The following is a 14,923-nucleotide window of genomic DNA, read 5'->3' as shown; positions in this document are numbered from 1 at the left end:
CGCTGCTCTCTTCTTGAAAGAAGAATCTCACTGAGTCTGGAGGCACACGCTCTCCAAGTCCTCCACAGTTTCACGTGGCTCCGGCAGCATGTCACCAATGTCCTCCTCGGATGTCTGTTGTCTGGCTTCCAGCAAGTCCGCCACCCTCCTAATGGCATTGCTGAAGTTGGCTTGCATCCTTTTCAATTCATGCAGCATCCTCTGTTCAAAGGCTTCAAACAATTTAACGACTTCTGTGTAAAAGGTGTAATTACAATGTGGTGGTGTAAAAATTAAAGTCTACAAACTATTCAAACACACATTAATAATGAAACTGAAACAAACTGTTAAGTGTGTATATATGGTCCCTGTGGGGGTTGGGGGTAGATTATTCTGCAATACCTTTATGTAAATTTACCTTTTTTTATCTGGTGGCTGAGGTTGAGACCTGGAGTGACACGAGGGCAAGAGGGCTGAGACTAAGACCTAGACTGGCAGGAGGGCTGTAGGCCAAGGCCTGGACTTACAGAAGGACTGAGACCGAGACATGGACTGACATGAGTACTGAAGCTGAGGGAGCGGTGAGGGTAAGACCCGGACTGGCATGAGGGCTGAGACCTGGACCGGTGGCTGAGGGTGAGATCTGGATTGATATGAGGGCAGGACAGAGTCAAGCTGTCAAAATTCACAAGGTGTGAAGGATGGTAACCACAACCCTGGATCCGTGAGCTTCCTCAACCATGAACGCCCTCTTCGTAAGAGTGCTCTTATCAACAAGCCGCATTCTTGCAGTTCTGATGTGGGCACGGAAAGTTCCATAAACACGGGAGACACAGGGTGTCCTCATATACGGTTGCAGGTGGGTGTGAACTCTGCACAGGCCAGTCCTCTCTTTTTCACCACTCACAGAAACAGCCTCGCAGTATTCCTCAAGGAAATGCTCAAAAAGGTCGTCTTGAAGCACACCTTCGGACACGATCCTCCAAGTGTGAGCAAATTAGGGGATTTCTGTTACTTTCCAGTGGTCAAGGTCCTCCAGTCCCCTTTCTGTCTGGAAAAACAGTCAGGAATTATGGTTTTCAGTGCCTCCATACGCTTGCTGACACTAGTCATTTGGCCTGAACCAAGTTCCCATCCTCCCCCTTTGTCCACAGAAGCAGCAACTTCCCCATCACCCCAAGGCAGTGTAGGTGCATGTCATCAGCTGGAAATGACCTCGCCATATGTACGGGCAGGATGCAGAAGGGAGAGTTTTTTTCTGCCTGGTGATGCTCTGGCTGCCAGCACTCCCTGAATGGCTGGTCAGTTCTCAAGGTGAGGTTTTCCACTTGAGGGTAAAGCTCACATTCAGCGCAACCACAGTACCCAGAGTACGGCTTCACACACCCCACCATCGCCTTAGCTGGAGCGTCACAAGTCGTGCACCTTAGTTCAGCCTTGAGGGATCTGCCCGCCCACTCCAGACCATGCTGCATTATTTCCTAACTGTCTTACTGATGAAACTGGTATCCTTCGGTTTGGAGGAGACAATGGGGAGGGAGAAGGGGAAAATGCACTTTGGTGTCTAACTGACGACGCATAGAACTGGCCAGAGCGATTTGTCTGAAGACTTGAAAAGAGGTGAGCCATCGATATTGGGGGAAATATTAATTATTTATAGTTGTAGGTCTATTGTTGATTCCGGGGGATATTTATTAAGGTGCAGAGAGAGTTGGTCGGCCACATTGTATGTTACGGTTTCCACATGTCCTACTGTCAAAGAGGGTTCTGGCAGTGGCGGGGAGCTCCTCATGGCCCTGCCGTCATCCAGTGTGTTATGTGTCATGCAAAAGGTAGAGACCCACTATGACAACTTCCTTACTGTCGTCCCGGTTTCTGATACCATTTCTTGTCTTTCCTCATAGAATATGTCATTTGGTTCTGTTGTCTGGTTAATCTCAGTAACCACATGAGTGCCACCGGCAGTTTCTCTGACTGATTTTTCAGGGGGGGAGGATTTACTATCTTTGATTTTTCCTTTTTGTGTTTTTGTTGCCCTCATTTTATTGTAATCCTTCGTCCAGTCGGTGAGTGTCATGCGGTTACTGGGTACTGTATTGTTGTCTCTACAAAAAAGTAATATTAAATATTAAAATGAGTTACAGTCTAAGTAACAATCGTTATGATGATAAATGGTTATAGATAAGCCTGTCTTGATTACATCTTCCACAACGCTCAAAATATTACTGACAGTCAGCAAACATTTTTAAATTAATTGTAATTAATGACTCATGTTTCTGGTGTGCTGCACAGTAACTTATGCGAATTGTGACTGAAAATGTAACCGATAACCCATGCCGTTGTTGTTGTAAGATGACGAAATTTATTGCAACTCTATTTTTTGGCTACAAACCTACTGTGTTTGTATACGGTATATTTAAAACATGCATGTTGCACTGTTTCTGGACACAATTAAGTACCATGAGAAACTTTTTACCCCCCTTGTATCCGTGCACATTCTGTTACTGTTAAGTACATTTTCAGGGGATATATATATATATATATACACACACACACACACACACACATATATATATATATATATATATATATATATATATATATATAACTTTATCTTAAATAAAATTCTAATGACAGTATAACAAATGCATTTCACCCCCTGTACTTGGTTCGGGTTGAGGTACAACACATGCTTTTGTGTACAAAAGGTCAAGGCCCCATGCACGTCTGTCAATGTTTTCCAAGAAAAATATCACTCATAATGTTCGTAGAACAAACCCCCCTACACCCTCAGAAAACTATATCAGACAACTATAGCCTTTTTGTAATGATTATGAGATTCATGAATCTTATATAGCCTATATGGTTCTAACCTTGCACTATGGAATAACTATGAATTAAAGTCTACTAAGAAGAACATGCTCTTTTGTGTTTTGGCAGAGATGCATTTAGAGGTTTTGACTTAAGGTCAAACAAAGCAAAGGGAGTGAGTAGTAATCTGAAATAGATTTCTGTTATTTTTTTTTTTTCTCTGCAAATTCTCCTGGTACCTGCAAGGATGAGAAAGCAGCTAGGGAAGCAAAAGTCAGCTTTTAAAAGAGAAGGCGGGTGTTAATTTAAGTTGTTGCAGAATGTAGGGCTGCACTCTTGTAAAAGAATAAAAGAAAAGAAAATCCACAATTAGTTCAAATCTTTATATATTTGAGAGAATCATATTGTTCGAATGTTTCTGTATTTGTGATAAAAAAGAGAGAATTTAGTCGCAATGTATATTTTTAATGCCAAGACGTAAAATAAACTTAATCTATGCCGTGTGGTTTCTGAATGTTTTGTCAAAGCAGCGTGGGGGTGAGAGGTTTTTCATCATTTTTTGTGTGTCGGTCACGTCCCGAGACGTAAAACAAGCGCACTTGTTGTCTGGTACGTAAAGCGCTTGCGTCAATGTTGTTGAAGGCCCGTGACTAGCCAGCGTGCTAATCCAACATACGGAACGTTACAAAGATTTTCACAATTAATAATATTCTGATAGCTGTTTTTATCACTTTATACGGCACCTGATTTGGGGTATGTATATATGGACATTTTCACATTTATTCCAAACTCATATTTAGTGCGCAAAAGAGAGTTTTGCTTGTTAGGTCAAACCAGCTTTAGCTAATGTTAGCTTCGCCTAATTTAGCTTTGCCGGGTACGGTAGCGTGCTTATTGCTAGCTTTAGCTAACTAAGATGCTGTTTGTTTTAGTAACTTGAATTGCGGTTGAGTTGTTTTAGCTACAACACAATGTAACGCGATAAAATAAAGTAATAACACATCAGCCGTGGGACTTCATGATATTAAGTTGGTGAATGTTACCTCGCTATCGCTGGATTGTAAAAGTCTAAAATCGATATCTGATTTGTAACGATAGACCAAACTAGCGACACATGTCAGCGTTTTAATCAGTGTCCTCTTTACGAAAGAAGCTAACACGTGCGTACATTTGAACCATATTTCTAATGTGTATGTTACATTGTTTGAAGTACTCAATCCAAGTGCGAGTTTAGCATATCATGCATTGAAAGCCTGATAATGGGTGTCACTGTTCCTTCAGGTCGGTCCGATTCACACCCAGAATGTCCTTCCCCCCTCATTTAAACCGGCCGCTTTTGCCCCCTCCTGGGATTCCCCCTCAGTATGCTGGCTTCCCCACAGGTAAGCATGTATCTGTTCCGCCATAAATGCGCATCACATCTTCTTTCACTTTACTTGCTTTACTGCTGAGCGTGGTATTTTTACAAGGGACACTAGCAGCCTTCAGGTCAGTAAAAAGGGGTCTGTAGGTACTGTAAGGTTTAACAATTGTATTATCAGATTATTAATAAACTAACAGTGCCGGAAGTTAAAGTAGTCGACAGATATCAGCCGACTACTTTAATCAAAGTATTTAATATCGGACTGCTTTGTCTGTAGTTGATATGCATTTCCTTTGATGGTTGAGCAGCTCCGATGATCCCAGTTCACATGGGCATCATGGCCCCGACTTCTGCAGTGATGGTGCCTTCTGTGTCAGTGGTCAGTAAGCCTGCAGTTCCTAGGAAGGAAACTGCTGCCCTGCGAGCTAAAGACAACGATGAGGGCAGTGGCCCCACCACCACCGTGTTTGTGGGGAACATATCAGAGAAAGCTTCGGATATGCTGATCAGACAACTGCTGGCGGTAAGGGACAGAAACAAGATTTACAAATATTGCACACTCAGTTATGGAATACAGATGTTAAAACAAATCTGTCTTTGGGGCATTGAGACTGCATCCAAGATTTCTCTGAAATGACAGAGATTTGATTCTGCTATCCTTTTTTCAGGCAGTCAAATCTACAACCTTCATGCGTAGAGACTAATATATGTTGTTATTTTCCAGATCTTTCCAGGAACATTAATCAAATAACAAATATCCTATTTTTATACACTGATGCCATATACTGTATATTAATAGCCATAGAAATTTATTACCAAATTGTGTAGGCAGCCTGTATAGACTTAATCCTGTGATATGACATTTTTACAAAACTCCACTTCTGCTTGAGTCATAAACTCTTTTTCCTTTTGTGCTAATGTTGTAGAAATGTGGAATTGTTCTGAGCTGGAAGAGAGTCCAAGGAGCCTCTGGCAAGCTTCAAGGTAATTCATAAGAGACACATCAAGCATCTTTAGGTCAGGAAATACTTTCATCCATGGCTAACTTTGGGGATCAGCTATAAATATACAAGACATTTTCACTTTAAATCAGTCAGTAATGACAAAATGAACCCGTATTTATTATCCTATCAAATCACAAATGACTTCATAAATATTTCAGCCTGCCTCAATATGCTTTTCTGTGTCAATATGTGTTGCAGCTTTTGGGTTTTGTGAGTACAAGGAGCCAGAGTCTACATTGCGAGCCCTGCGGCTGCTTCATGACCTGCAGATTGGAGACAAAAATCTCCTGGTGAAGGTGGATGCCAAGACAAAAGCTCAGCTGGACGAGTGGAAGGCTAAGAAGAAGACTGCAAATGGAGTAAGAACCTGTTTTTGGGAATTACTGTTGTGAGTTTAATCAGTATGCCTGTATTCGTTACTTCAGGAGTCGAATCTGAATGTGAATCGCTGGCCACATCTCTTTCTTGCGCATTTGTTAAGCAATTCCAAATACATGTTTATTCATGGCAATGACTAATTAGAAAATAACAAGATTTTTTTTTCTTTCCTAGCAGAATAAAAAGGCTGATGATGGAGGAGATGATGAAGAAGAGGTTCTAGACGAGGAGACCAAGAAGAAGGATCAGATAATTAAAGGTGCTATCGATGGCTTGATGCGGGAATATGCTGCCGAACTCAACGCACCTTCACAGGATGAGGACTCCCAGCGACGAAAGAGAAAAAAGGAGAAAAAAGAAGAGGTATACCAACCTTTATTAATCCTTTTCCAACTTGTACCACCATTCTCTTGGAAATTGAAAGTGAAAGTGAGCAGTGGTTATTTCAACCCGATAACTGACTTTTCCTTTGCTTTTCCATAGGATGACATTAACACAATTGATATGGAGGAGGACAAGAGAGACCTGATTTCCAGAGAGATTAGTAAATTTCGTGACACTCACAAGGTAAAGTGGCTCCTTTGATCTTGTAGTTGACATTACAGGTTTTGGACAGCAGCTGCTCACATAGTTCACTCGTAGAGCTTGCACATTTAGTTGACACATTTACCAAGCTTTTCTTGATCTCAGTAACATGCATACTTGCGCTACAAATTGGCAGTCCTTAAAATTTACACCGCCAAACATCTTAATTCGCCCCATATTATATGAAATGTTTCATGTTCAGTGTTCAGACACCACAAGTAGGCCGACAGCTAGTATTTTTGTCACCTTTCTCAGGTCTGAATTGACACCTGTGACCACCGTAGTGAAACTATCTAGGTGTGACCATTTATAGATCCATTCTTCATTCATCACACAAAAATGCATGGAGACGATGTAAAGTTACTTAAAAGCTAATCTATTCATTAAACCCCACCATTATGATAGTGATCATATGGTGACTAAAGCAAGATGAATCTCAGAGCTTTGGAAAAAGTTGCGAGGATAGGATGTAAGTATCAGCCTTCATTTACTATATACATATACTGGGCGTCCCCCTCTTGAGGGCTTGCATAGGGGCAACTGCACTGCACTTTTGCGTGTGTTAGCTTGGGCTAATGACGCTCTTTATTCAGCCAACTATTTGGCACTATAAATGTACTTCCCTACTTCATGATCCTGAATTTATGACAGCATTGGCGGTTCTCCCGAAAGCTGGAAAGTCAGTGAATCTGTGCAAGTCCTCTGTAAATTATGGTCTGTCTGAATGGTGTTCATGTTGAAGCACAAGGACTTTTGTCAATAACCACTGCAGTGACTTTGGCTGTAGCCTTTATTATGCTAGTGTGGGGGGGCGCCCTGTCCACAGCAGCATGCTGATCTGAAGACTGACAAGGTACGTGCTCTCTGTATGTGTTGTGGTGTGATTTTTCTCTCTCATCTCTTGCTCTCCACCAATATCTGACACTCTGCCTCTTTTTTCTTTTCAGTAAGATAGTTGAGAAGGTTTAGGCACATATTAATACATAAATAAACAGGATGAAACTGTATTCTCTAGTAAACAGGCCATGTTTTCTACTTGGAAAAAGATGGAAATTGCTAGAACCAAGTCCTAAATCCAGGTCAAAATTTCAACCTAAAACAAGAAAGAGAAGAACTGTGTTACTCTGATACAGTTAGATTGGCACAAAAGTATTTAGAAAGGTAATATCAGTACTGTTTCTTTTTCACTTTTTCAATTTATTGCCATTGCTTTTAAGTAGTGCTAATTATAATAACAATTCTACTAAAACAGCTGCTGTAGAAAAACAAAAAAACTTACAAACCATGAATAAAATCTACACTGTCTGATAGACTGTTAGATTCTAATGGCAAAATTACGTTAAAAGCTTTTGGTCAGAACACTGCAGTCAGACAAGTATTTGTTTAAGAAGCCCAGGTAGACACTTTACAGAGGTAAGTCAAATAAACCAAAACAGATGTAAAATTGTACACCTGACATTAAATCAATAAAATAGATTTGTACCAGAGTCACGGCATATAACTAATAAATAATAACACCTGACCTGAGTTACATAAGTGTTCAAACTATTGCTAACATCTCTCATCTTTTCTTCCCTTGAGTTGCATTAAACCCAAGGCTGTTCTATCTGTGTTTCTTGCTGAAGACCAATTGATGTCCTCTTGCTTCATATGACTGTGTTAAACTTCGGGTTACATAAAATTTACACTGAACTAAGATAATTCTACTGTTGCACTTACTGGACATTGCAATGTATGCACAAATAGCCTAAATGCAACAGAAATGCAAGACACTGAACATGGTGTTTAATTTCATTATGTACAGGACTGTTGTGTTGTTGCAGATCCAATTTTAACAATACATTTAACCAAATGCACTCGAAGCCTTGTGTGTAATGCCCATAAAGACTAAGTTGTGGTGCGTGTGTGAGTCTGAGTAATGAGTCGTGAAGGGCTGCTGAAGACTTCTGCAGGGGTAAGACTGCTTCTACAATTTCATTTATCTGTGCAGAAATGTGACTGATGTTCATTATGTTCATTTCTTGATTTTGCACTTTAGCGAATGACATTGAAGTAAAGGCTATTATTGATTTTTGATGATGATTATGATGATGCTTAAGCAAGACAGAATCCCATAACTTTTTTCCCTTGTATACCGTGTGACCTGCTTTCCTCCCAGGCCTAACTTAAAAGGCTTGTAGGGGCAGCGAAGGGCTGAGTCCATAGTTCAACACCTGTAAGTCACAAACAACTAGTTCAACAAAAGACTGACGCCTGTTTTCTGTTTTTTTTGTTTTGTTTTTTTTCTTGTTCTGAGAGGAGGACTCTTAAGGAGAGAAAAAGCATTGTCTTTTGCAGCGCCTTTTTCTCGTTATGAATGCCTCAAGCTGAACATGTTCCACAGATCTTTTTGACCATTAAAGTGGTTTCCAGTTACATTCTTGTTAATCTGTAGATAACACTGCAAGTTTGAAGAAAAAAAACACTTCATTATATTGCTTTAGATGAACGCCGTACCTGTCTCTCTGTGAGGGAGAGCCTTTTGATCCTTCCAGGTTTTCCCCAGTTTGAGTTTTAGGATTCCAGCTTCTCTTACAAGACTTGCTGACTAGAATAGGGCAGGTTATCATATGAAATCTCCTAGTCTGTCCTCGAAATCTGGAAACCACTTCATCTGTGCACAGTAGCAAATTGACTCGCTGGACCACAGGTGGCATCTGCTGAACCTGTCTGTGTTGTCCTCTGCAGAAACTGGAAGAGGAGAAGGACAAGAGGGAGAAGGAGCGGCTGGAGTTTGAACGGGAAAGGAGGGAGCGGGAAAAAGAGCGAGAGCGGGAAAGAGAGCGGCGGGACCGCGAGAGGGAGAAGGAACGAGAGAGGGAGCGGGAGAGGGAAAGGGAGCGAGAACGGGAGAGAGACAGAGACAAGGACCGTGACCGCAGGACCAGAGAAAGAGAACGAGACAGAGACTGGGAGAGGGACAGAAGCCGTGAAAGGAGCACTGACCGTAGCCGATCCAGGTAAAGGGAGCAAGTGGAAAAGTTGATGAGATGTTAAAACTCAGCAAGAACTTAATTTTGCTTTACTTGGTATGTTGGGTAAAATCTTTTCCCTGATCATTAAAGGTCATACACACCTACAAAGTTGTTTTCACTTATTTTCAATCGTTAAGACTCGTCTCAGGACTATGTGGGCCTATACAGACCATGCTTGATTGACATTTTCCTAATGGTTCTGTTAGTTTTGTACTCAAGACTTACACTTACCAGGTATTGTATATTGTTCCAAAATGAGATTCGGTGATATACTTTTACCCTTGTTTTTGCAGGGAGATGAGTCGAGACCGAGAAAGAGAAAAGAAGCGAGACCAAGAGGATGAAGAGGAGGCCTATGAACGCAGGAAGCTGGAGAGGAAGCTCAGAGACAAAGAAGCAGCCTATCAGGAGGTAGGGGAAGGCGGAATGGTGACCTGGAGGGTAGGAGGCTGCTGAATAACTACACGGTCATAGGTTCAATTTTATCACAAGAAATTAGTCTTTGAGAAAGATAATCAGTGGTGGGGTCACAGCTCCTGGATCCTAAATATTGAGGATAAGTTATTGGGTTCAAGGATGGAAATTTGAAACCCCAAAGAGAGTGGGGATAGAGATGTCCAAAAAAACCAAACCATTACGGAAAAATTTTCAAGTACCACATTCCTGGGTCTTTTTGTCACAGAAGAGTTTTTAGTAAAATTAACATCTCATGTATTACTCTCTTAGCTTGGTGTTATGAAGAAGGTTCTAATGTGGTTGTGGCTTATCTGACATTTTTTTACTACAGCGTCTAAAAAACTGGGAGCTCAGGGAGAGGAAGAAGGCGCGGGATTATGCTAAGGAGGCCGAGCGGGAAGATGAGCGCCGGCGAGAAATGGTGAGAGGACAATGAATTCACATAAATTGCCTTTAAGAGACAGTCAAAAAAACGTGTAAGTATATTTATCCTGAAAAATTTTAAACATGGCCCTGTGTGTCTTCAGGTGAAAGAGGGCAAAAGACTAAAAGAGTTTCTTGAAGACTATGATGATGACAGAGATGACCCGAAGTACTACAGGTGAGCAACTGAAAAAAATATGCTACTGTACCCGCTTTACTTAACCAAGTAGATTGTCAATCCAAAATAAATGCGCCTGTGTCTCTGTAAAGAGGATTTTCATCCAACATGCAGCTTTTAAAAGAGCTTGAAATTACAGCTGTGTGATGTTGTACGACATCTAATCAACTGACAGTGTCAGAAATACTGTCACTTTTAGGTCTACATATGTAGAATGTCTGTTCCTAAACATTTAGGTATTGATTTCAGTGTTCAGTGTGAGAGATCTCAGCCTTGTGGCACCTAAACACAAGATATAGAAAGAAGTTGTGGGACATGCAGTGTGACCCAGATCTGACTTTGTTGTAGCAGAAGCAATACTGCAGCTATGGCCATTGTTCTGAAGGCTGTTATTTTTGGTGTGACCCCTAGGGGCAGTGCACTGCAGAAGCGTCTCAGAGACCGAGAGAAGGAGATGGAGGCGGACGAGCGTGACAGGAAGAGAGAGAAGGAGGAGCTGGAGGAAATCAGACAGAGGCTGTTAGACGAGGGACATCCAGACCCAGACGCAGAGCTACGCAGGGTATGCTTGTCTATAATAATACTGTGTGCGTGTGTGTTTGCCTGTATATCTGTAGCAAGTGAGCATGCTGTCTCGTGTCTTTGTGAAGGTCACTTCATCATCTGTGTCTCTCTGCACCTCTGCACATCAGTGGTGTCCAGCTATCATTGTCTGTTGACCTTCTTTTCTGTAAAACACAGCGATTGGGTGTTTTATTTTCTGCATATCTGCCTCTTATTGGTCCAGATGGAAGAGGAAGAGGAGGAGCGTCTGAGACAACCTCCCATCATCCAAGAGCCGGAGCCCGAAGAGGAACGGGAGCGCCACAAGGGTTCACGAGACCACCGGGACCGTCGAGTGGAACAGGACAGAGCAGAGGCCCGCTCACGGCCCAGCCACTCAGACGAAGAGGTGGAGGAGGGTGAGGACGACGATTATGATAATGATGAAGATAACCCTGATGGGAAACCCTGTCTGAAGCCCACGATGCGGCCAATCACAGCAGCACCCTCAGTGTCGTCAGCCAGTGGCAACGTGTCACCCAACACACCTGGGGACGAGTCACCCTGCGGCATCATCATCCCCCACGAGAACTCGCCCCCAGAGGCCCTGCCACAGGAGGAACACCGGCCTAAGATTGGCCTCAGCCTCAAACTAGGTGAGTCTAAAAGAGGTGTGTAAAAGTGCTCACAGAGAAAACTATTGTCACTATTAAACTATTAGTCAGTTGATAAACAGAAATTTAATTTGCAACAATTTTAAGTATCTATTAAATGTGAACTCACTTATCTAACTACCTAAATCACTAGCCTCTTAAATGTGAAGCTTAGCGGCTTTTTTCTCTGTTTGACGCCATTGTAAATAGAATGTGTTTGAGTTTTTCGACTGTTGGGCGACAAAAACAAGCAATTTTTAACCAACGTCTGACATTCTACAGACAAAATGATTGGCAGATTAATCAAGAAAGAAAATAATTGTCAATTGCAGCCCCATTCACAGGACAATTATCTAGAATTAATTTTGGTGGTTAGTTTTTTTACAGCAACAGCACCACTGCTAAAGGAAAATGTGAAGTTAAACTACCATAATGCCAGATTTTCCTCTAAGTACATGTAGTATTTCTGTTTTTAAATGTAGTAAATGAATTGGTGTAGGTCAAATGAAATTCCCTCTTTCCAGATTTTGTTAAAATGGTCATCAACCAAGGGAAAAATCCTCAAGATCAAAGATACAGTACAACTTTCTCCTCTGGTAGTAGCCTACATAGACCACAATGCACACTTGGCAAGTCTGTTGGCAGTGGCTTGTGCAATACATCCTCTTAAATGGATTTTTGTCATTTTAACAACCACCCACCACAAACCATTGTTCTGCTGTCTTGCCGCACAGTTTCATTCGACTGGAAAAATTTACAAAGCGTTCCTTGTTATGATTTCTCTCTCCACCTATATGTATGGAGCACAAAGAGCCACATTCTTACTGGATATTGAAATTTAGTCTTGATAATGTAGGAAATCACTAAAAGAAGAACATGCAAATAAGTAAGACACAGGGAAATTAATGCAAGTGAAAACTAAATTAATACAATTCTGGATCATGTCAGATATCAAAGATTTAGGAGATTGAACCGTATTTTAGGGTGAATTATTTAAGTACACACGTAGCAGTCTAATACATTCCAATGACTTTACCATTTGTAAATGAAAGTTGTATTTTAAAACTCCTTTTCCACTCCAGGTGCCACAGGAAGCCCAAGTCAACCCAACGCGGCTAAAAGGAAGAAGCTGCCCGTGGACAGCGTCTTTGACAAATTTGATGACGAGGAGGCCGATGAACAGCCCCGCAAGAGAAAACTGGTGCCGCTGGATTACGACGATGACAAGAGCCTCGGGGTGGACGGGGCCGGGCTTTCCAGCATAAAGGGAGCCAATTCTGACGAGAAACGCAAACACATCAAGAGCCTGATAGAAAAGATTCCCACAGCAAAACCTGAGCTGTTCTCCTACCCGCTGGACTGGTCTATGGTTGATACGGTGAGGAAAGAAGGAGAAATGTGATGTATTTCATGGAACTACTTTTCTAAATTCCCTTTTAAGCAGACAAGTTAACTAAGAACATCATTGTTTAGAATAAGCTGTGAGTGATTTATCCTCTTCTCCCTGCCTGATTTTCCTCGATTTTCTTGCTGGTCTCATTTTAAAGTTAGTAGTCATTCAGAAGTGGTAACAACTTTTGCTTTTCTCGTTCTGTAGACGTTAATGGAACGACGCGTTCGTCCCTGGATCAATAAAAAGATCATTGAGTACATTGGAGAGGAAGAGCCAACGCTAGTGGACTTTGTCTGCTCCAAGGTACGGATCACGTGAAGTTTATACATTTGAATTCATTTAGACTTGGAAGGAAAGTGAAACGATGAAAATAAACTGCTTCTGATGTTTTCGTCTGTTTTTCTTAGGTGATGGCTCACAGTATGCCACAGAGTATCTTGGATGATGTTGCCATGGTGAGTAATGTAATGAATAAGTAATCCCTCACGCCGTTGAATGCTTTTATGTTCATTTTGACTATGTTAATCGAGTGGACAGACAGGTAGTTCTCATCAAAATATTGTTTAATTTTATCAATAATCAAATGAGAAGGTAATCTTCTAACGTCTTAGTCAAAGTATAGCATTTGTCAGTGTAAAGGATGTGAGAAATTACAACGGCTGAATCCAAATGCCCACTTTCTGGACATTTGGACCCCAGTCATACGTACCGAGATATCTTGACGTCAGGTCTGGGAAGGGGTTCGAAATGCACTCCATGAGCCGGGACTTAAGACCTCAGTCATTTCCACGGATATGAATGCAAGTTCTTAACAAATTTTCAAATTTCGGTGAAAAGCAACCTTTGCCGCCATTATTCTTGTCTTTTACTCTCTGGAAGTCTGTTCGGGGAGTTGTGGAGAGTTCAATGTTTCTCTCATCTAACTTGTTCATGTGCAATTTTCCTTTCTGCTTCTACTCAGGTTCTTGATGAAGAGGCTGAAGTCTTCATTGTGAAGATGTGGAGGTTACTCATTTATGAAACAGAAGCTAAGAAGATTGGACTGGTGAAATAAGCAAAACAACCACTGAATGAAGATCAACTTTTTTTTTCTTTTTTCCTCCATACATAGTGTATAATGTAGTGTAATTATGTCACCCCAACAAAGCAACTTGCTCATACCAGTACAGACTGCAACTGCAGATTCTGCTCATTCTCACATTTACACCAGTTGTTCAGGTATTGTCCTTTTTTTTTTTTTCGTCTCAACATACTCAGGCTACATTCACCTCCCCTCTCTGTTTGCAGGTGCTGACCGTGTCGGTGTACTTTTGTGTATATACAGTACGTCATTATTTGACTATGATGAAATAATTCTGAGAGGAAGCTGCTGACAGGCACCCAGGACCATTGTGTTGCTAGATAACGTCTCGTGGTCCTATACTTTTATTTGTGTACATGCCAACATACATTTTGTGGGAGGAGTCAGTCTGCAGGATTTTTACAAGCAGCCAGTTTACCAGTCTCATGAACTTTACTTTTTAACATATTTAAGGTGTGAAATCTGGGTTGGTTAAGCAGACTTTGGAGTTCGCATAACTACAAGGATGTGATTTTTTTTTTCTTTAATGGTTATTTATTCAGGGTTTTGGACTCAACTCCAACCTATGTCGGAGTTATGAGTTTCCTTCATTTTTCAGTATCACATTCCTGATAAACGCTGGCATGTTCTTGTCCTCAGACCATCTTAAAAACACTTAATCGTCATTTGAAATGCGTCTACTGACAAGACCCACAGAATATCTCGGGTGGTGACATCCCTGCAGCTGTAAAAGCACACACACACGTCATGACCACTATAGGAAAATGAGCTAAGAACGGGAAAAAAAAACAATTAACTTGTGAAGATGCTCTCCATTTGTTTTTGTATTGGTGAACATTTGAAATAAAATTGATTTTTATAGCTGTTTGTTAACCAGCGTTTGATTTCCTCATACTGTTTCAATTGCAATCACAGGGCTGACCATAGTAAACATTTTACAAAATGTTTACTTTCTAAAAAATTGGAAATGCAATCCAAACTATTGCGACGGAAAATTCTTGACCGCGGAAACAGCAGTTCACCATGGGATCTATTTAGTAGCGGTTCTGGAGCTTTCAATCA

General features: G+C 41.3%; 1 protein-coding gene across 3 annotated transcripts; it reads left to right on the top strand.

Annotated features, from left to right (window-relative positions):
- The first annotated feature begins 3,368 nt into the window (after positions 1-3,368).
- On the top strand, positions 3,369-14,720 carry rbm25b (RNA binding motif protein 25b). Of its 3 annotated transcripts, none has more exons than XM_040126161.1 (17): positions 3,369-3,543; positions 4,072-4,172; positions 4,462-4,676; positions 5,080-5,137; positions 5,356-5,516; positions 5,713-5,898; positions 6,019-6,102; positions 8,848-9,119; positions 9,428-9,545; positions 9,922-10,011; positions 10,118-10,191; positions 10,603-10,753; positions 10,979-11,390; positions 12,470-12,765; positions 12,985-13,083; positions 13,188-13,235; positions 13,742-14,720. In XM_040126161.1, exons 2-17 carry the CDS (start codon positions 4,094-4,096, stop codon positions 13,832-13,834), a joined length of 2,436 nt encoding a protein of 811 aa, XP_039982095.1. In that variant the 5' UTR covers positions 3,369-3,543; positions 4,072-4,093; the 3' UTR covers positions 13,835-14,720. The 3 variants fall into 3 exon arrangements, with proteins under 3 accessions (XP_039982095.1, XP_039982093.1, XP_039982094.1); XM_040126159.1 differs by having other exon boundaries at positions 5,710-5,898; XM_040126160.1 differs by lacking the exon at positions 3,369-3,543 and adding an exon at positions 3,727-3,950 and having other exon boundaries at positions 5,710-5,898.
- Positions 14,721-14,923: the final 203 nt, after the last annotated feature.

The sequence above is a fragment of the Xiphias gladius genome, chromosome 4 (assembly GCF_016859285.1).
Source record: "Xiphias gladius isolate SHS-SW01 ecotype Sanya breed wild chromosome 4, ASM1685928v1, whole genome shotgun sequence".
Lineage (NCBI taxonomy): Eukaryota > Metazoa > Chordata > Actinopteri > Istiophoriformes > Xiphiidae > Xiphias > Xiphias gladius.
The sequence above is the reverse complement of the archived record's forward strand: the minus strand, read 5'-3'. Positions and strand labels throughout refer to the sequence as shown.

Coding starts and splice junctions, on each gene's coding strand:
- rbm25b (XM_040126159.1), top strand. CDS start 4,094: ATGTCCTTCCCCCCTCATTTAAACCGGCCGCTTTTGCCCCCTCCTGGG. Junction 9,546..9,921: donor AAGAAGCAGCCTATCAGGAG/GTAGGGGAAGGC, acceptor TTTTTACTACAG/CGTCTAAAAAACTGGGAGCT. Junction 13,084..13,187: donor TGGACTTTGTCTGCTCCAAG/GTACGGATCACG, acceptor TGTTTTTCTTAG/GTGATGGCTCACAGTATGCC.